The sequence below is a fragment of the Oncorhynchus gorbuscha genome, linkage group LG21, assembly GCF_021184085.1.
Source record: "Oncorhynchus gorbuscha isolate QuinsamMale2020 ecotype Even-year linkage group LG21, OgorEven_v1.0, whole genome shotgun sequence".
In the NCBI taxonomy this organism is placed as follows: Eukaryota; Metazoa; Chordata; class Actinopteri; order Salmoniformes; family Salmonidae; genus Oncorhynchus; species Oncorhynchus gorbuscha.
The window spans coordinates 211,849-234,713 of record NC_060193.1 but is presented as its reverse complement, the minus strand read 5'-3'; the positions used below and the strand labels follow the sequence as shown (position 1 = coordinate 234,713).

General features: G+C 43.8%; 1 protein-coding gene across 1 annotated transcript in view; it reads left to right on the top strand.

The window, feature by feature from the left end:
- The first annotated feature begins 3,349 nt into the window (after positions 1–3,349).
- LOC124008310 (multifunctional procollagen lysine hydroxylase and glycosyltransferase LH3-like) overlaps positions 3,350–22,865 on the top strand; it is an 88,897-nt gene continuing 69,381 nt past the window's right edge. The window contains exons 1-4 of the mRNA XM_046319476.1: positions 3,350–3,571; positions 11,079–11,170; positions 14,761–14,897; positions 16,756–16,919. Of these exons, the coding sequence (XP_046175432.1) occupies positions 3,481–3,571; positions 11,079–11,170; positions 14,761–14,897; positions 16,756–16,919 (484 nt within the window). The 5' untranslated portion in view covers positions 3,350–3,480. The remainder of the gene's footprint in view (positions 3,572–11,078; positions 11,171–14,760; positions 14,898–16,755; positions 16,920–22,865) is intronic.

Sequence of the window (22,865 nt, the reverse complement as noted above, 5' to 3'; positions counted from 1 at the left end):
ACTGAACACTGACATAAGTACTGACATAAGTACTGAACACTGACATAAGTACTGACATAAGTACTGAACACTGACATAAGTACTGACATAAGTACTGAACACTGACATAAGTACTGAACACTGACATAAGTACTGACATAAGTACTGAACACTGACATAAGTACTGACATAAGTACTGAACACTGACATAAGTACTGAACACTGACATAAGTACTGACATAAGTACTGAACACTGACATAAGTACTGACATAAGTACTGAACACTGACATAAGTACTGACATAAGTACTGAACACTGACATAAGTACTGATATAAGTACTGAACACTGACATAAGTACTGAACACTGACATAAGTACTGACATAAGTACTGACATAAGTACTGAACACTGACATAAGTACTGAACACTGACATAAGTACTGACATAAGTACTGAACACTGACATAAGTACTGACATAAGTACTGAACACTGACATAAGTACTGACATAAGTACTGAACACTGACATAAGTACTGAACACTGACATAAGTACTGATATAAGTACTGAACACTGACATAAGTACTGACATAAGTACTGAACACTGACATAAGTACTGAACACTGACATAAGTACTGACATAAGTACTGAACACTGACATAAGTACTGACATAAGTACTGACATAAGTACTGACATAAGTACTGAACACTGACATAAGTACTGACATAAGTACTGAACACTGACATAAGTACTGACATAAGTACTGAACACTGACATAAGTACTGAACACTGACATAAGTACTGACATAAGTACTGACATAAGTACTGACATAAGTACTGAACACTGACATAAGTACTGAACACTGACATAAGTACTGAACACTGACATAAGTACTGAACACTGACATAAGTACTGATATAAGTACTGAACACTGACATAAGTACTGAACACTGACATAAGTACTGACATAAGTACTGAACACTGACATAAGTACTGAACACTGACATAAGTACTGAACACTGACATAAGTACTGAACACTGACATAAGTACTGATATAAGTACTGAACACTGACATAAGTACTGAACACTGACATAAGTACTGCCATAAGTACTGAACACTGACATAAGTACTGAACACTGACATAAGTACTGACATAAGTACTGAATACTGACATAAGTACTGACATAAGTACTGAACACTGACATAAGTACTGAACACTGACATAAGTACTGACATAAGTACTGAACACTGACATAAGTACTGACATAAGTACTGAACACTGACATAAGTACTGACATAAGTACTGAACACTGACATACGTACTGAACACTGACATAAGTACTGACATAAGTACTGAACACTGACATAAATACTGACATAAGTACTGAACACTGACATAAGTACTGACATAAGTACTGAACACTGACATAAATACTGACATAAGTACTGAACACTGACATAAGTACTGACATAAGTACTACCATAAGTACTGAACACTGACATAAGTACTGAACACTGACATAAGTACTGACATAAGTACTGACATAAGTACTGACATAAGTACAACACTGACATAAGTACTGACATAAGTACTGACATAAGTACTGACATAAGTACTGAACACTGACATAAGTACTGACATAAGTACTGAACACTGACATAAGTACTGACATAAGTACTGAACACTGACATAAGTACTGAACACTGACATAAGTACTGACATAAGTACTGAAGACTGACATAAATACTGACATAAGTACTGAACACTGACATAAGTACTGACATAAGTACTGAACACTGACATAAATACTGACATAAGTACTGAACACTGACATAAGTACTGACATAAGTACTACCATAAGTACTGAACACTGACATAAGTACTGAACACTGACATAAGTACTGACATAAGTACTGACATAAGTACTGACATAAGTACTGAACACTGACATAAGTACTGACATAAGTACTGACATAAGTACTGACATAAGTACTGAACACTGACATAAGTACTGACATAAGTACTGAACACTGACATAAGTACTGACATAAGTACTGAACACTGACATAAGTACTGAACACTGACATAAGTACTGACATAAGTACTGAAGACTGACATAAGTACTGACATAAGTACTGAAGACTGACATAAGTACTGACATAAGTACTGAAGACTGACATAAGTACTGACATAAGTACTGAAGACTGACATAAGTACTGACATAAGTACTGAAGACTGACATAAGTACTGACATAAGTACTGAACACTGAAATACTTTGAGTTTGGTTACTCCAAAGGTTCTGGGCAACGGGTTTCCACCCAAAAATTGATTTTGCAGAACGACTTTTTACAGTGTATTTACATGTTTGTCATTTAGCAGACACTATTATCCATAGAGACTTACAGTTAGTGCATTTATCTTCAGATAGCTAACAGTAAAACCAAGATTGGGACACCAGCTTTAGGGAGATGTCTCTCCCTGAGGTCAGTCAGGTCCCCTGTTGTTGAAGAACCCTTAATGCTACTCATTTTTAAAAATGATTTTACCTTTATTTAACCAGTCAGTTAAGAACAAATTCTTATTTTCAATGACTGCCTAGGAACAGTGGGTTAACTGCCTGTTCAGGGGCAGAACGACAGATTTGTACCTTGTCAACTCAGGGGTTTGAACTTGCAACCTCCAATGCTCTAACCACTAGGCTACCCTGCCGCCCCATCTAAACACACCATTAACTATACCTAATCATATGAATAATAGTATCATTATTATTTATAACGTGAAATAATAACTGTTCTGTAAAGATTATCTTACATATTCTGCCACTTTTAAACCTCATATTGATGATTACCGACAGACACTGACATTGTGCTGGGGATAATGAAAATGAGGTTGAAAAGTGGTGGAATTGCCCTTTAACATGATTAATGTGTCTGTATCAATTGTGAATAAATGTGATTCGTTCCTATCAATGGAACCGAGTAGAGTATGTTACAGTAGATTATAATATGACACATTAAAGCTTCCTAACTAAACACTATATACCATCTATTAACTAACTAAACATGAGCTATAAACTAACATAGTTTTACTGGGGGTGTCAAGAGAGAGTCTCTCCCATCCTCTCCTCCCCTCTTCTGTCTGGGCCAGGAATTCCAACGACGTGGCAGAGAGATTCACATTTCTCTTCATTTCAAGAACTTTCTGTGGCCGCAGGGGCAGGAAAATCACCGCTTCTAACTTCCATCTGTCCTGCTTCCATTGGTCCACACTCGGTGCGTCTGGTGCTCTGATTGGGTGTCATCCCATCGATCACTCCTCTGCTGTTTCTCATTGCTCGAACCCGGTTGAAAGGGGCGGGGTAACGGTATGTTGACAGAATATTCCTACTGCGCAGGGCGAATCATCTTCGTTACTAAAAGAGAGAGAGAGAGGGAGACATATTATATACTGTAGTCTACAGTAGCCAAATTAAACCCGGAAAGTCTCACCACCAAGGCCATGGAGTCGAGTTGGATCGCCGTGGTTTGTGTGCTCCTACTCGGTTTGATGCAGAGCAGCCTCGGAGCGGAGCAGCGGGTCATCCCTCCAGGTAAACCCGCTCTAGGAGCCCCCGTTTCCGTCCAACACAGCCCACTCACACCGCTAGCTGGAACTCCGTTAGCTAAATGTAGCGATCCAGTAATGTTGACTTTATCTGATAGTGACGGTGGTGAATCGGGTCAGCAAGTAGCGGGACCATGTATCAGACCCTGCATGTATAACTCTAACCAGCCGGGTAGGCAGGGACCGGGGTTAGGAGGGCCAGCCGGGTAGGCAGGGACCGGGGTTAGGAGGGCCAGCTGGGTAGGCAGGGACCGGGGTTAGGAGGGCCAGCCGGGTAGGCAGGGACCGGGTTAGGAGGGCCCGGGTTAGGGGAGGGCCAGCCGGGTAGGCAGGGACCGGGGTTAGGAGGGCCCGGGGTTAGGAGGGCCAGCCGGGTAGGCAGGGACCGGGGTTAGGAGGGCCAGCCGGGTAGGCAGGGACCGGGGTTAGGAGGGCCAGCCGGGTAGGCAGGGACTGGGGTTAGGAGGGCCCGGGGTTAGGAGGGCCAGCCGGGTAGGCAGGGACCGGGGTTAGGAGGGCCAGCCGGGTAGGCAGGGACCGGGGTCAGGAGGGCCCGGGGTTAGGAGGGCCAGCCGGGTAGGCAGGGACCGGGGTTAGGAGGGCCAGCCGGGTAGGCAGGGACCAGGGTTAGGAGGGCCAGCCGGGTAGGCAGGGACCGGGGTTAGGAGGGCCCGGGGTTAGGAGGGCCAGCCGGGTAGGCAGGGACCGGGGTTAGGAGGGCCAGCCGGGTAGGCAGGGACCGGGGTTAGGAGGGCCAGCCGGGTAGGCAGGGACCGGGGTTAGGAGGGCCAGCCGGGTAGGCAGGGACCGGGGTTAGGAGGGCCAGCCGGGTAGGCAGGGACCGGGGTTAGGAGGGCCAGCCGGGTAGGCAGGGACCGGGGTTAGGAGGGCCAGCCGGGTAGGCAGGGACCGGGGTTAGGAGGGCCAGCCGGGTAGGCAGGGACCGGGGTTAGGAGGGCCAGCCGGGTAGGCAGGGACCGGGGTTAGGAGGGCCAGCTATGTAGTGGCGGCAGATAGCGGGGCAACTTCAGGGTAATTTCGTGGTGGTAGGAATAGGGGTCGCTAGTTGTTATTATGTGTATTATGGTAAGGGTCAAACTGGTCTCAGAGCAAAATGTATTGCCAATGTAATAGCTGTTGGACAACAATTTTTTTTTAATAGTATTTTTACGAATTGCAATTGGTACAATATGAAACGAATTTGCAATACGTATAATATATGATTGATTTCAATGTGTTGTGGCTAATGTTAGCGAGGTGGCTAGGCCCTAGGTTAAGGGTTAGGTTAAACAGTTAAGATTAGAGGAAGGGTTAGCTAACATGCTAAGTAGCTAAGATGAGATGAAAACACGCAACCTTTGGGGTTGCTAGATGTTAGAGTTATTCTCCACACCAACATTTACATTTACATTTAAGTCATTTAGCAGACGCTCTTATCCAGAGCGACTTACAAACCTTATGACATCCAGTGGAACAGTCACTTTACAATAGTGCATCTAAATCTTAAAGGGGGGGGGGGGGGTGAGAGGGATTACTTATCCTATCCTAGGTATTCCTTAAAGAGGTGGGGTTTCAGGTGTCTCCGGAAGGTGGTGATTGACTCCGCTGTCCTGGCGTCGTGAGGGAGTTTGTTCCACCATTGGGGGGCCAGAGCAGCGAACAGTTTTGACTGGGCTGAGCGGGAAATGTACTTCCTCAGTGGTAGGGAGGCGAGGAGGCCAACCACCCTCCTTTTGGGATTGCAGTAACCTACTGTCTTATTGGACCTAATATATCATACTAAATGTAACCTACTGTCTTATTGGACCTAATATATCATACTAAATGTAACCTACTGTCTTATTGGACCTAATATATCATACTAAATGTAACCTACTGTCTTATTGGACCTAATATATCATACTAAATGTAACCTACTGTCTTATTGGACGTAATATATCATACTAAATGTAACCTACTGTCTTATTGGACCTAATATATCATACTAAATGTAACCTACTGTCTTATTGGACGTAATATATCATACTAAATGTAACCTACTGTCTTATTGGACCTAATATATCATACTAAATGTAACCTACTGTCTTATTGGACGTAATATATCATACTAAATGTAACCTACTGTCTTATTGGACGTAATATATCATACTAAATGTAACCTACTGTCTTATTGGACCTAATATATCATACTAAATGTAACCTACTGTCTTATTGGACCTAATATATCATACTAAATGTAACCTACTGTCTTATTGGACCTAATATATCATACTAAATGTAACCTACTGTCTTATTGGACCTAATATATCATACTAAATGTAACCTACTGTCTTATTGGACCTAATATATCATACTAAATGTAACCTACTGTCTTATTGGACCTAATATATCATACTAAATGTAACCTACTGTCTTATTGGACCTAATATATCATACTAAATGTAACCTACTGTCTTATTGGACGTAATATATCATACTAAATGTAACCTACTGTCTTATTGGACCTAATATATCATACTAAATGTAACCTACTGTCTTATTAGACGTAATATATCATACTAAATGTAACCTACTGTCTTATTGGACCTAATATATCATACTAAATGTAACCTACTGTCTTATTAGACGTAATATATCATACTACATGTAACCTACTGTCTTATTAGACCTAATATATCATACTAAATGTAACCTACTGTCTTATTGGACCTAATATATCATACTAAATGTAACCTACTGTCTTATTAGACCTAATATATCATACTAAATGTAACCTACTGTCTTATTGGACCTAATATATCATACTAAATGTAACCTACTGTCTTATTGGACCTAATATATCATACTAAATGTAACCTACTGTCTTATTGGACCTAATATATCATACTAAATGTAACCTACTGTCTTATTGGACCTAATATATCATACTAAATGTAACCTACTGTCTTATTGGACCTAATATATCATACTAAATGTAACCTACTGTCTTATTGGACCTAATATATCATACTAAATGTAACCTACTGTCTTATTGGACCTAATATATCATACTAAATGTAACCTAACGTAAAGTAACGTCCTAAATTGAGTGGCACTGATGTTAGTAAAATATAATATTGTAACGACTCGGCATAGTCGATAGCGCACCGGACTTCGGGCTAGAAGGTCAAAGGTTCGAGACCTGCTCCCTGCTGGTTCATGACAGCACGTTTTGCTCTGGGAGGAGGCTCGGCCTCTAGTTACAGAAGTACCGGTATCCCCTGTATACAGCCTCATTATTGTTATTTTATTGTTTAACTTTTTTGTTTGTTTTTAACTTTAGTTTATTTAGTAAATATTTTGTTAACTGTATTTCTTGATCTGCATTGTTAGTTGTGGGCTTGTAACTAAGCATTTCATGGTTGTATTCTGTTGTATTCAGCGTAATAATAAGATTTGATGTGTGATGTTTGGTCCAAGGAGGCCTTCAGCAGCTGGATGTGTTGACACAACCAAAGATGCAGCTGTTGACTTTTACTGGGACGAGGATAGAGATACACTACCGTTCAAAAGTTTGGGGTCACTTAGAAATGTCCTTGCGACTCCGGGACGCTGCCCTTCTAGGCAGAGTTGCCAAGAAAACGCAATATCTCAGACTGGCCAATAAAAATAAAAGATTAAGATGGGCAAAAGAACACAGACACTGGACCATCCTGGACTCACCTCTTCACGGTTGACGTTGCGGGTACTATTTAATGAAGCTGCCAGTTGAGGACTTGTGAGGCGTCTGTTTCTCAAACTAGACACTCTAATGTACTTATCCACTTGCTCAGTTGTGCATTGGGGCCTCCCACTCCTCTTTCTATTCTGGTTAGAGACAGTTTGTGCTGTTCTGTGAAGGGAGTAGTACACATCGTTGTACAAGATCTTGACTGTCTTGGCAATCTCTCGCATGGCATAGCCTTCATTTCTCAGAACAAGAATAGACTGATGAATTTCGGATGAAAGGTCTTTGTTTCTGGCCATTTTGAGCCTGTAATCGAACCCACAAATGCTGATGCTCCAGATACTCTACTAGTCTAAAGGAGGTCAGTTTTATTGCTTCTTTAATCAGGACAACAGTTTTCAGCTGTGCTAACATAATTGCAAAAGTGTTTTCTAATGATCAATTAGCCTTTTAAAATGATAAACTTGGATTAGTTAACACAATGTGCCATTGGAACACAGGAGTGATGGTTGCTGATAATGGGCCTCTGTATGTCTATGTAGATATTCCATAAAAAATCAGCTGTTTCCAGCAACAACAGTCATTTACAACATTAAACATGAACAATGTCTACTGTATATCTGATCAATTTGATGTTATTTTAATGGACCAAAAAATGTGTTTTTCTTTAAAAAAACAAGGACATTTCTAAGTGACCCCAAACTTGAACAGTAGTGTAGATGGGTGCTAGGAGCTAGAAGCTAGGAGCAGAAGCTAAGAGCTAAATAATAATAATAATAATAATAGGAGCTAGAAGCTCTTGAAATTAGAAGCTAGGAGCTAGAAGCTAGGCGCTAGAAGCTCTTGAAATTAGAAGCTAGAAGCAGAAGCTAAAAGCTAGGAGCTAGAAGCTCTTGAAATTAGAAGCTAGAAGCAGAAGCTAAAAGCTAGGAGCTAGAAGCTCTTGAAATTAGAAGCTAGGCTCTAGAAGCTAGGAGCTAGGAGCTAGAAGCTCTTGAAATTAGAAGCTAGGAGCTAGGAGCTAGAAGCTAGGAGCTCTTGAAATTAGGAGCTAGAAGCTAGGAGCTCTTGAAATTAGAAGCTCGAAGCTAGAAGCTAGGAGCCAGAAGCTCTTGAAAGTAGAAGCTAGGAGCTAGGAGCTCTTTAAATTAGAAGCTAGGAGCTAGGAGCTCTTGAAATTAGAAGCTAGGACGTAGAAGCTAGGAGCTAGGGGCTCTTGAAATTAGAAGCTAGGAGCTCTTGAAATTAGAAGCTAGGAGCTCTTGAAATTAGAAGCTAGGAGCTCTTGAAATTAGAAGCTATGAGCTATGTGCTGTATTATAGTATTGGTGCGGTGTGTTGTTAACATAAACTACTCTTACTAAACTGTCATGATGATACCATGATATTTACACGTAACTAGCTAACATTAGTACACAGCGTTCCAGTTTGAAACGGGGTCTGTTTGATGTAACTGTGTTACTTCGCATGTTACTGAGAGTCAATCATCACGAGGAGACAACTCAGCTGATGTGGAGAGAGAGGTGTTAAAGAACCTTCTGCATCCCCTAACCCCCCCACACACACGCTACTCCATGTCTCTTAGCACATACAGCAGCATATGGGGGCTACGTGTGGAATATCCTCTGACCAGCCGGCTGGAGAGACAAGGGAGGGTTTGTGATTCCCACCTTCCTGCCCTCTCTCCTCTCCCCCTTCTTATCCCCTTTCCTCCTCCTCTCTCCCTTCTTATCCCCTTTCCTCCTCCTCTCTCCCCTTCACCCCCCCCCTCTCTCACCCCTTTCCTCCCCCTCTCCTCCTCTTTTCCTCCCTGAGGAAATGCAGGGGAAATCCATTCCCAGATTCCCAGTCCTAGAAAGAGTAAATATATTATGGCTCTGGATGGAAAGAGTCAGTCAGCCTTAGTCAACAGCTGGATCTTCTGTGGAGCCGGGGGTTAGCCTAGTCGTCTGAGGGGGTTAGCCTAGTCGTCTGAGGGGGTTAGCCTAGTCGTCTGAGGGGGTTAGCCTAGTCGTCTGAGGGGGTTAGCCTAGTCGTCTGGGTGGGGGGGTTAGCCTAGTCGTCTGGGTGGGGGGAGGGGTTAGCCTAGTCGTCTGAGGGGGTTAGCCTAGTCGTCTGAGGGGGTTAGCCTAGTCGTCTGGGGGGTAGCCTAGTCGTCTGGGTGGGGGGTTAGCCTAGTCGTCTGGGTGGGGGGGGTTAGTCTAGTCGTCTGGGGGGGGATAGCCTAGTCGTCTGGGGGGGGGGGTTAGCCTAGTCGTCTGGGTGGGTGGAGTTAGCCTAGTCGTCTGGGTGGGGGGAGTTAGCCTAGTCGTCTGAGGGGGGTTAGCCTAGTCGTCTGGGTGGGGTGGGGGGTTAGCCTAGTCGTCTGAGGGGATTAGCCTAGTCGTCTGAGGGGGTTAGCCTAGTCGTCTGGGTGGGGGAGTTAGCCTAGTCGTCTGAGGGGGTTAGCCTAGTCGTCTGGGTGGGTGGGTGGGGGGGGCGGTAGTTTTGTTTAGTCCTCGGGGGGTTAGTGTCGTCTGGTCATCAGGGGGTTAGTTTAGTCTTGTCATCGGGGTGGGGGGTTAGTTTTGTTTAGTCCTCGGGGGTTAGTGTCGTCTGGTCATCGGGGTTAGTGTCGTCTGGTCATCGGGGGGTTAGTTTAGTCTAATCCTCTGCACTCACCTGGTTTAAAAATTAACAGTGAACATTACTTGCACAGAAGTTCCAAAGAATAAAGACATTACAAATGTCATATTATGTCTATATACAGTGTTGTAACATGTACAAATAGTTAAAGTACCAAAGGAAAATAAATGAGCATAAATATGGGTTGTATTTACAATGGTGTTTGTTCTTCACTGGTTGCCCTTTTCTTGTGGCAACAGGTCACACATCTTGCTGCTGTGATAAAACACTGGTATTTCATCCAGTAGATATGGGAGTTTATCAAGATCAGGTTTGTTTTCTAATTCTTTGTGGATCTGTGTAATCTGAGGGAAATATGTGTCTCTAATATGGTCATACATTGGGCAGGAGGTTAGGATGTGCAGCTCAGTTTCCACCTCATTTTGTGGGCAGTGAGCACATAGCCTGTCTTCTCTTGAGTGCCAGGTCTGCCTACGGCGGCCTTTCTCAATAGCAAGGCTATGCTCACTGAGTCTGTACATAGTCAAAGCTTTTCTAAATTTTGGGTCAGTCACAGTGGTCAGGTATTCTGCCACTGCGTCCTCTCTGTTTAGGGTCAGTCACAGTGGTCAGGTATTCTGCCACTGCGTCCTCTCTGTTTAGGGTCAGTCACAGTGGTCAGGTATTCTGCCACTGCGTCCTCTCTGTTTAGGGTCAGTCACAGTGGTCAGGTATTCTGCCACTGCGTCCTCTCTGTTTAGGGACAAATACTGTAGCATTCTATTTTTCTGTTTTTTGTTCAATTCTTTCGAATGTTTCAAGTAATTATCTTACTGTTTTCTCATGATTTGGTTGGGTCTAATTGTGTTGCTTTTCCCTCCCTCTCCCCCTCCCTCTCCCCCTCTCTCTCTCTCTCCCCCTCCCTCTCCCCCTCTCTCTCTCTCCCCCCTCTCTCTCTCTCCCTCTCTCTCTCCCCCTCTCTCTCTCTCTCCCTCTCTCTCTCCCTCCCTCTCTCTCTCTCTCCTCTCTCTCTCTCCCTCTCTCTCTCTCTCCCTCTCTCTCTCTCTCTCTCTCTCCCCCTCTCTCTCCCTCTCTCTCTCTCCCCCTCTCTCTCCCTCTCTCTCTCTCTCCCTCTCTCTCCCTCTCTCTCTCTCCCCCTCTCCTCCCCTCCCCTCTCCTATAGAGAATCTCTTGGTAATAACAGTAGCTACAGAGGACACTGATGGCTTCACCCGCTTTATGAGAACCAGCAAAGAGTTCAACTATACTGTTAAGGTACACACACACACACACACACACACACACACACACACACACACACACACACACACACACACACACACACACACACACACACACACACACACACACACACACACACACACACACCAACACACCTACACACACCCCTACACACCTACACACACCATCACACCAACACACCTACAAACACACCTACACACACCATCACACCAACACACCTACACACACACCTACACACACCATCACACCAACACACCTACACACACACCTACACACACACCGACACCCCTACACACCATCACACCAACACCCCTACACACCATCACACCAACACCCCTACATACCATCACACACCTCCACACCTACACACACCTCCACACCTACACACACCATCACACACCATCACACACCTCCACACCTACACACACCATCACACTCCTAAACACCTACACACACCATCACACACCTAAACACCTACACACACCATCAAATCAAATCAAATCAAATTTATTTATATAGCCCTTCGTACATCAGCTGATATCTCAAAGTGCTGTACAGAAACCCAGCCTAAAACCCCAAACAGCAAACAATGCAGGTGTAAAAGCACGGTGGCTAGGAAAAACTCCCTAGAAAGGCCAAAACCTAGGAAGAAACCTAGAGAGGAACCGGGCTATGTGGGGTGGCCAGTCCTCTTCTGGCTGTGCCGGGTAGAGATTATAACAGAACATGACCAAGATGTTCAAATGTTCATAAATGACCAGCATGGTCAAATAATAATAAGGCAGAACAGTTGAAACTGGAGCAGCAGCACAGTCAGGTGGACTGGGGACAGCAAGGAGCCATCATGTCAGGTAGTCCTGGGGCACGGTCCTAGGGCTCAGGTCCTCCGAGAGAGAGAAACAAAGAAAGAGAGAATTAGAGAGAGCATATGTGGGGTGGCCAGTCCTCTTCTGGCTGTGCCGGGTGGAGATTATAACAGAACGTGGCCAAGATGTTCAAATGTTCATAAATGACCAGCATGGTTGAATAATAGTAAGGTAGAACAGTTGAAACTGGAGCAGGAGCATGGCCAGGTGGACTGGGGACAGCAAGGAGTCCTCATGTCAGGTAGTCCTGAGACATGGTCCTAGGGCCCAGGCCAGTTGAAACTGGAGCAGCAGCATGGCCAGGTGGACTGGGGACAGCAAGGAGTCATCATGTCAGGTAGTCCTGGGGCATGGTCCTAGGGCTCAGGTCCTCCGAGAGAGAGAAAGAAAGAGAGAAGGAGAGAATTAGAGAACGCACACTTAGATTCACACAGGACACCTCAACACATCACACACCTAAACACCTACACACACACACACACTCCCACACCTACACAGCCTCCCACACCTAGACACACTCCCATACCTAGACACACTCCCATACCTAGACACACTCCCATACCTAGACACACTCCCATACCTAGACACACTCCCACACCTAGACACACTCCCACACCTAGACACACTCCCACACCTAGACACACTCCCACACCTAGACACACTCCCACACCTAGACACACTCCCACACCTAGACACACTCCCACACCTAGACACACTCCCACACCTAGACACACTCCCACACCTAGACACACTCCCACACCTAGACACACTCCCACACCTAGACACACTCCCACACCTAGACACACTCCCACACCTAGACACACTCCCACACCTAGACACACTCCCACACCTAGACACACTCCCACACCTAGACACACTCCCACACCTAGACACACTCCCACACCTAGACACACTCCCACACCTAGACACACTCCCACACCTAGACACACTCCCACACCTAGACACACTCCCACACCTAGACACACTCCCACACCTAGACACACTCACACTCCCACACCTAGACACACTCCCACACCTAGACACACTCCCACACCTAGACACACTCCCACACCTAGACACACTCCCACACCTAGACACACTCCCACACCTAGACACACTCCCACACCTAGACACACTCCCACACCTAGACACACTCCCACACCTAGACACACTCCCACACCTAGACACACTCCCACACCTAGACACACTCCCACACCTAGACACACTCCCACACCTAGACACACTCCCACTCCTAGACACACTCCCATACCTAGACACACTCCCATACCTAGACACACTCCCATACCTAGACACACTCCCACTCCTAGACACACTCCCACTCCTAGACACACTCCCACTCCTAGACACACTCCCACTCCTAGACACACTCCCACACCTATACACACTCCCACTCCTAGACACACTCCCACTCCTAGACACACTCCCACACCTAGACACACTCCCACACCTAGACACACTCCCACACCTAGACACACTCCCATACCTAGACACACTCCCACACCTAGACACACTCCCATACCTAGACACACTCCCATACCTAGACACACTCCCATACCTAGACACACTCCCATACCTAGACACACTCCCATACCTAGACACACTCCCATACCTAGACACACTCCCATACCTAGACACACTCCCACTCCTAGACACACTCCCACTCCTAGACACACTCCCATACCTAGACACACTCCCATACCTAGACACACTCCCATACCTAGACACACTCCCATACCTAGACACACTCCCACACCTAGACACACTCCCACACCTAGACACACTCCCACACCTAGACACACTCCCACACCTAGACACACTCCCACACCTAGACACACTCCCACACCTAGACACACTCCCACTCCTAGACACACTCCCACACCTAGACACACTCCCATACCTAGACACACTCCCATACCTAGACACACTCCCATACCTAGACACACTCCCACACCTAGACACACTCCCACACCTAGACACACTCCCATACCTAGACACACTCCCATACCTAGACACACTCCCATACCTAGACACACTCCCATACCTAGACACACTCCCACTCCTAGACACACTCCCACACCTAGACACACTCCCATACCTAGACACACTCCCATACCTAGACACACTCCCACTCCTAGACACACTCCCACACCTAGACACACTCCCATACCTAGACACACTCCCATACCTAGACACACTCCCATACCTAGACACACACCTACACACACACACACACACACACACCTACACACACACACACCTACACACACACCTACACACACACACACACCTACACACACACACACCCACACACACACACACACACACACACACACACACACACACACACACACACACACACACACACACACACACACACACACACACACACACACACACACACACACACACACACCTACACACACACCTACACACACTACACACACACCTACACACACACCTACACACACACCTACACACACCTACACACACCTACACACCTACACACCTACACACACACACACCTACACACACACCTACACACACACCACACACACACACACACACACACACACACACACACACACACACACACACACACACACACACACACACACACACACACACACACACACACACACACACTCCCACACCTACACACACACCTACACACACATTCACTGTAAAATATGTGTGTGTGTGATCCGGTGTGTGTAGGTGCTGGGTCTAGGTGAACAGTGGAAGGGAGGAGACGTTGCTCGTACTGTAGGAGGAGGTCAGAAAGTTCGCTGGCTGAAGACAGAACTCCTCAAACACTCTGCCAAGAAGGACATGGTCATTATGTTTGTGGACAGGTGGGTCTACACTAGTCTACACTAGAAGGACATGGTCATTATGTTTGTGGACAGGTGGGTCTACACTAGTCTACACTAGTCTACACTAGAAGGACATGGTCATTATGTTTGTGGACAGGTGGGTCTACACTAGTCTACACTAGTCTACACTAGAAGGACATGGTCATTATTTTTGTGGACAGGTGGGTCTACACTAGTCTACACTAGAAGGACATGGTCATTATGTTTGTGGACAGGTGGGTCTACACTAGTCTACACTAGAAGGACATGGTCATTATTTTTGTGGACAGGTGGGTCTACACTAGTCTACACTAGAAGGACATGGTCATTATGTTTGTGGACAGGTGGGTCTACACTAGTCTACACTAGAAGGACATGGTCATTATGTTTGTGGACAGGTGGGTCTACTGTAACACATGTTGTCTACACTAGCTTGTGTTGTCTACACTAGCACGTCTACACTAGCATGTCTCCACTAGCTTGTGTTGTCTACACTAGCACGTCTACACTAGCACGTCTACACTAGCACGTCTACACTAGCATGTCTCCACTAGCTTGTGTTGTCTACACTAGCACGTCTACACTAGCACGTCTACACTAGCACGTCTACACTAGCTTGTGTTGTCTACACTAGCACGTCTCCACTAGCACGTCTACACTAGCTTGTGTTGTCTACACTAGCACGTCTACACTAGCACGTCTACACTAGTACGTCTCCACTAGCACGTCTCCACTAGCACGTCTACACTAGCACGTCTACACTAGCTTGTGTTGTCTACACTAGCACGTCTCCACTAGCACGTCTACACTAGCTTGTGTTGTCTACACTAGCACGTCTACACTAGCTTGTGTTGTCTACACTAGCACGTCTACACTAGCACGTCTCCACTAGCACGTCTACACTAGCACGTCTACACTAGCTTGTGTTGTCTACACTAGCACGTCTACACTAGCACGTCTACACTAGCACGTCTACACTAGCACGTCTACACTAGCTTGTGTTGTCTACACTAGCACGTCTACACTAGCACGTCTACACTAGCACGTCTACACTAGCTTGTGTTGTCTACACTAGCACGTCTACACTAGCACGTCTACACTAGCACGTCTACACTAGCTTGTGTTGTCTACACTAGCACGTCTACACTAGCACGTCTACACTAGCACGTCTACACTAGCTTGTGTTGTCTACACTAGCACGTCTACACTAGCACGTCTACACTAGCTTGTGTTGTCTACACTAGCACGTCTACACTAGCACGTCTACACTAGCACGTCTACACTAGCACGTCTACACTAGCTTGTGTTGTCTACACTAGCACGTCTACACTAGCACGTCTACACTAGCACGTCTACACTAGCACGTCTGGCGTCTGCACTCCTGTCCTCTGTCCTTCCCTCCTCTTCCGGTCCTTCCCTCTCTTCCTGTCCTTCCCTCTCTTCCTGTCCTTCCCTCTCTTCCTGTCCTTCCCTCTCTTCCTGTCCTTCCCTCTCTTCCTGTCTCCCTCCTCTTCCTGTCTCCCTCCTCTTCCTGTCCTTCCCTCCTCTTCCTGTCCTTCCTTCCCTCTTCCTGTCCCCTGTCCCCTGTCCTTCCCTCCTCTTCCTGTCCTTCCCTCCTCTTCCTGTCCTCTGGCCTTCCCTCCTTCTACTCGCTCCCTTTTGAAACGATTCTTTGTTCTACCGACACACACACTCCTGAGACCTCTTCTATCTCTCTCTCTGTGTGTTTTTGTGGGGAGGGGGGGCTGTTTGTGGTTGGGTGTTGCCCCACCCTCTCTGCTTGATCTAATATGAGGTGGGCTGGTGGGCCCTGGAATGACGATGGGGATGATGAAGGCTCCCTCCTCTTCCTCTGTAGTTATGATGTAATCCTAGCCAGTGGTCCAGAAGAGTTGCTGTGGAAGTTTTCCAGACTGGGTCATCGGCTGGTGTTCTCTGCCGAGGGCTTCTGTTGGCCTGACCAGAAACTAGCCCCCAAATACCCCCCTGTCCACACCGGGAAGAGATACCTCAACTCTGGAGGTAAAACACACATACACACACACACACACTACTACACACCAGGAAGAGATACCTCAACTCTGGAGGTAAAACACACACACATACACACACGCAGAATTACATTGCTACACACTGGGAAGAGATACCTCAACTCTGGAGGTAAAAGCCTCACACACAGACACAATTATACTACTATACACACCCTTTAAATGTTTTATTTATTTAAATTATTTAACAACGAATTCACAGTGCTAGCTGTGCCACCAGAGACTCTGGGTTCGAGCCCAGGCTCTGTCGCAGCCGGCCGCGAGGTCAATGGGGCGACGCACAATTGGCCTAGAGTCGTTACATTGGTGTTAACTGGCCTCGGAACAGTGGGTTAACTGGTCTAGGAACAGTGGGTTAACTGGTCTAGGAACAGTGGGTTAACTGGTCTAGGAACAGTGGGTTAACTGGTCTAGGAACAGTGGGTTAACTGGTCTAGGAACAGTGGGTTAACTGGTCTAGGAACAGTGGGTTAACTGGTCTAGGAACAGTGGGTTAACTGGTCTAGCAACAGTGGGTTAACTGGTCTAGGAACAGTGGGTTAACTGGTCTAGGAACAGTGGGTTAACTGGCCTCGGAACAGTGGGTTAACTGGCCTCGGAACAGTGGGTTAACTGGCCTCGGAACAGTGGGTTAACTGGTTTCGGAACAGTGGGTTAACTGGCCTCGGAACAGTGGGTTAACTGGCCTCGGAACAGTGGGTTAACTGGCCTCGGAACAGTGGGTTAACTGGCCTCGGAACAGTGGGTTAACTGGCCTCGGAACAGTGGGTTAACTGGCCTCGGAACAGTGGGTTAACTGGCCTCGGAACAGTGGGTTCCTTGTTCAGGGGCAGAATGACAGATTTTTACCTTGTCAGCTTGGGGGATTCCATCTAGCAACCTTTCAGTTACTAGTCCAACGCGCCAACCAATGCGACCCCAATTTACACTACTACACACACACAATTACACTACTACACACTATCACACACACAATCACACCATTACACACCACCACCCATGGTTTCCTTTAGGAAAATTTGTTGCCGGACCAGTTACCATTAGGTTTATCAGACACATCATTAGGTTTATCAGACACATCATTAGGTTTATCAGACACATCATTAGGTTTATCAGACACATCATTAGGTTTATCAGACACATCATTAGGTTTATCAGACACATCATTAGGTTTATCAGTCAGACACATCATTAGGTTTATCAGTCAGACACATCATTAGGTTTATCAGTCAGACACATCATTAGGTTTATCAGACACATCATTAGGTTTATCAGACACATCATTAGGTTTATCAGACACATCATTAGGTTTATCAGACACATCATTAGGTTTATCAGACACATCATTAGGTTTATCAGACACATCATTAGGTTTATCAGTCAGACACATCATTAGGTTTATCAGACACATCATTAGGTTTATCAGTCAGACACATCATTAGGTTTATCAGACACATCATTAGGTTTATCAGACACATCATTAGGTTTATCAGACAGACACATTATTAGGTTTATCAGTCAGACACATTATTAGGTTTATCAGACACATCATTAGGTTTATCAGACACATCATTAGGTTTATCAGACACATCATTAGGTTTATCAGACACATCATTAGGTTTATCAGACACATCATTAGGTTTATCAGACACATCATTAGGTTTATCAGTCAGACACATCATTAGGTTTATCAGACACATCATTAGGTTTATCAGTCAGACACATCATTAGGTTTATCAGTCAGACACATCATTAGGTTTATCAGTCAGACACATCATTAGGTTTATCAGTCAGACACATCATTAGGTTTATCAGTCAGACACATCATTAGGTTTATCAGTCAGACACATCATTAGGTTTATCAGTCAGACACATCATTAGGTTTATCAGTCAGACACATCATTAGGTTTATCAGACAGACACATCATTAGGTTTATCAGACAGACACATCATTAGGTTTATCAGACAGACACATCATTAGGTTTATCAGACAGACACATCATTAGGTTTATCAGACACATCATTAGGTTTATCAGACACATCATTAGGTTTATCAGACACATCATTAGGTTTATCAGTCACATCATTAGGTTTATCAGTCACATCATTAGGTTTATCAGTCACATCATTAGGTTTATCAGTCACATCATTAGGTTTATCAGACACATCATTAGGTTTATCAGTCAGACACATCATTAGGTTTATCAGACACATCATTAGGTTTATCAGTCAGACACATCATTAGGTTTATCAGACACATCATTAGGTTTATCAGTCAGACACATCATTAGGTTTATCAGACACATCATTAGGTTTATCAGTCAGACACATCATTAGGTTTATCAGACACATCATTAGGTTTATCAGTCAGACACATCATTAGGTTTATCAGTCAGACACATCATTAGGTTTATCAGACACATCATTAGGTTTATCAGACACATCATTAGGTTTATCAGTCAGACACATCATTAGGTTTATCAGTCAGACACATCATTAGGTTTATCAGACACATCATTAGGTTTATCAGACACATCATTAGGTTTATCAGACACATCATTAGGTTTATCAGACACATCATTAGGTTTATCAGACACATCATTAGGTTTATCAGACACATCATTAGGTTTATCAGACACATCATTAGGTTTATCAGACACATCATTAGGTTTATCAGACAGACACATCATTAGGTTTATCAGACAGACACATCATTAGGTTTATCAGACACATCATTAGGTTTATCAGACACATCATTAGGTTTATCAGTCAGACACATCATTAGGTTTATCAGACACATCATTAGGTTTATCAGACACATCATTAGGTTTATCAGTCAGACACATCATTAGGTTTATCAGTCAGACACATCATTAGGTTTATCAGTCAGACACATCATTAGGTTTATCAGTCAGACACATCATTAGGTTTATCAGTCAGACACATCATTAGGTTTATCAGTCAGACACATCATTAGGTTTATCAGTCAGACACATCATTAGGTTTATCAGTCAGACACATCATTAGGTTTATCAGACAGACACATCATTAGGTTTATCAGACAGACACATCATTAGGTTTATCAGACAGACACATCATTAGGTTTATCAGACAGACACATCATTAGGTTTATCAGACAGACACATCATTAGGTTTATCAGACAGACACATCATTAGGTTTATCAGACACATCATTAGGTTTATCAGACACATCATTAGGTTTATCAGTCAGACACATCATTAGGTTTATCAGACACATCATTAGGTTTATCAGACACATCATTAGGTTTATCAGTCAGACACATCATTAGGTTTATCAGACACATCATTAGGTTTATCAGACACATCATTAGGTTTATCAGTCAGACACATCATTAGGTTTATCAGTCAGACACATCATTAGGTTTATCAGTCAGACACATCATTAGGTTTATCAGACACATCATTAGGTTTATCAGTCAGACACATCATTAGGTTTATCAGACACATCATTAGGTTTATCAGTCAGACACATCATTAGGTTTATCAGACACATCATTAGGTTTATCAGTCAGACACATCATTAGGTTTATCAGACACATCATTAGGTTTATCAGTCAGACACATCATTAGGTTTATCAGTCAGACACATCATTAGGTTTATCAGACACATCATTAGGTTTATCAGACACATCATTAGGTTTATCAGTCAGACACATCATTAGGTTTATCAGTCAGACACATCATTAGGTTTATCAGTCAGACACATCATTAGGTTTATCAGTCAGACACATCATTAGGTTTATCAGACACATCATTAGGTTTATCAGACACATCATTAGGTTTATCAGTCACATCATTAGGTTTATCAGTCACATCATTAGGTTTATCAGACACATCATTAGGTTTATCAGTCAGACACATCATTAGGTTTATCAGTCAGACACATCATTAGGTTTATCAGTCAGACACATCATTAGGTTTATCAGTCAGACACATCATTAGGTTTATCAGTCAGACACATCATTAGGTTTATCAGTCAGACACATCATTAGGTTTATCAGTCAGACACATCATTAGGTTTATCAGTCAGACACATCATTAGGTTTATCAGTCAGACACATCATTAGGTTTATCAGACACATCATTAGGTTTATTAGACACATCATTAGGTTTATCAGTCACATCATTAGGTTTATCAGACAGACACATCATTAGGTTTATCAGTCAGACACATCATTAGGTTTATCAGTCAGACACATCATTAGGTTTATCAGTCAGACACATCATTAGGTTTATCAGTCAGACACATCATTAGGTTTATCAGTCAGACACATCATTAGGTTTATCAGACACATCATTAGGTTTATCAGTCAGACACATCATTAGGTTTATCAGACACATCATTAGGTTTATCAGACACATCATTAGGTTTATCAGACACATCATTAGGTTTATCAGTCAGACACATCATTAGGTTTATCAGTCAGACACATCATTAGGTTTATCAGTCAGACACATCATTAGGTTTATCAGTCAGACACATCATTAGGTTTATCAGTCAGACACATCATTAGGTTTATCAGTCAGACACATCATTAGGTTTATCAGTCAGACACATCATTAGGTTTATCAGTCAGACACATCATTAGGTTTATCAGTCAGACACATCATTAGGTTTATCAGTCAGACACATCATTAGGTTTATCAGACAGACACATCATTAGGTTTATCAGACAGACACATCATTAGGTTTATCAGACAGACACATCATTAGGTTTATCAGACAGACACATCATTAGGTTTATCAGACAGACACATCATTAGGTTTATCAGACACATCATTAGGTTTATCAGACACATCATTAGGTTTATCAGTCAGACACATCATTAGGTTTATCAGTCAGACACATCATTAGGTTTATCAGACACATCATTAGGTTTATCAGACACATCATTAGGTTTATCAGTCAGACACATCATTAGGTTTATCAGACACATCATTAGGTTTATCAGACACATCATTAGGTTTATCAGTCAGACACATCATTAGGTTTATCAGACACATCATTAGGTTTATCAGACACATCATTAGGTTTATCAGTCAGACACATCATTAGGTTTATCAGTCAGACACATCATTAGGTTTATCAGTCAGACACATCATTAGGTTTATCAGTCAGACACATCATTAGGTTTATCAGACACATCATTAGGTTTATCAGTCAGACACATCATTAGGTTTATCAGTCAGACACATCATTAGGTTTATCAGTCAGACACATCATTAGGTTTATCAGTCAGACACATCATTAGGTTTATCAGTCAGACACATCATTAGGTTTATCAGTCAGACACATCATTAGGTTTATCAGACACATCATTAGGTTTATCAGTCAGACACATCATTAGGTTTATCAGTCAGACACATCATTAGGTTTATCAGTCAGACACATCATTAGGTTTATCAGTCAGACACATCATTAGGTTTATCAGTCAGACACATCATTAGGTTTATCAGACACATCATTAGGTTTATCAGTCACATCATTAGGTTTATCAGTCACATCATTAGGTTTATCAGTCACATCATTAGGTTTATCAGTCACATCATTAGGTTTATCAGACACATCATTAGGTTTATCAGTCAGACACATCATTAGGTTTATCAGTCAGACACATCATTAGGTTTATCAGTCAGACACATCATTAGGTTTATCAGTCAGACACATCATTAGGTTTATCAGTCAGACACATCATTAGGTTTATCAGTCAGACACATCATTAGGTTTATCAGTCAGACACATCATTAGGTTTATCAGTCAGACACATCATTAGGTTTATCAGTCAGACACATCATTAGGTTTATCAGACACATCATTAGGTTTATCAGTCAGACACATCATTAGGTTTATCAGTCAGACACATCATTAGGTTTATC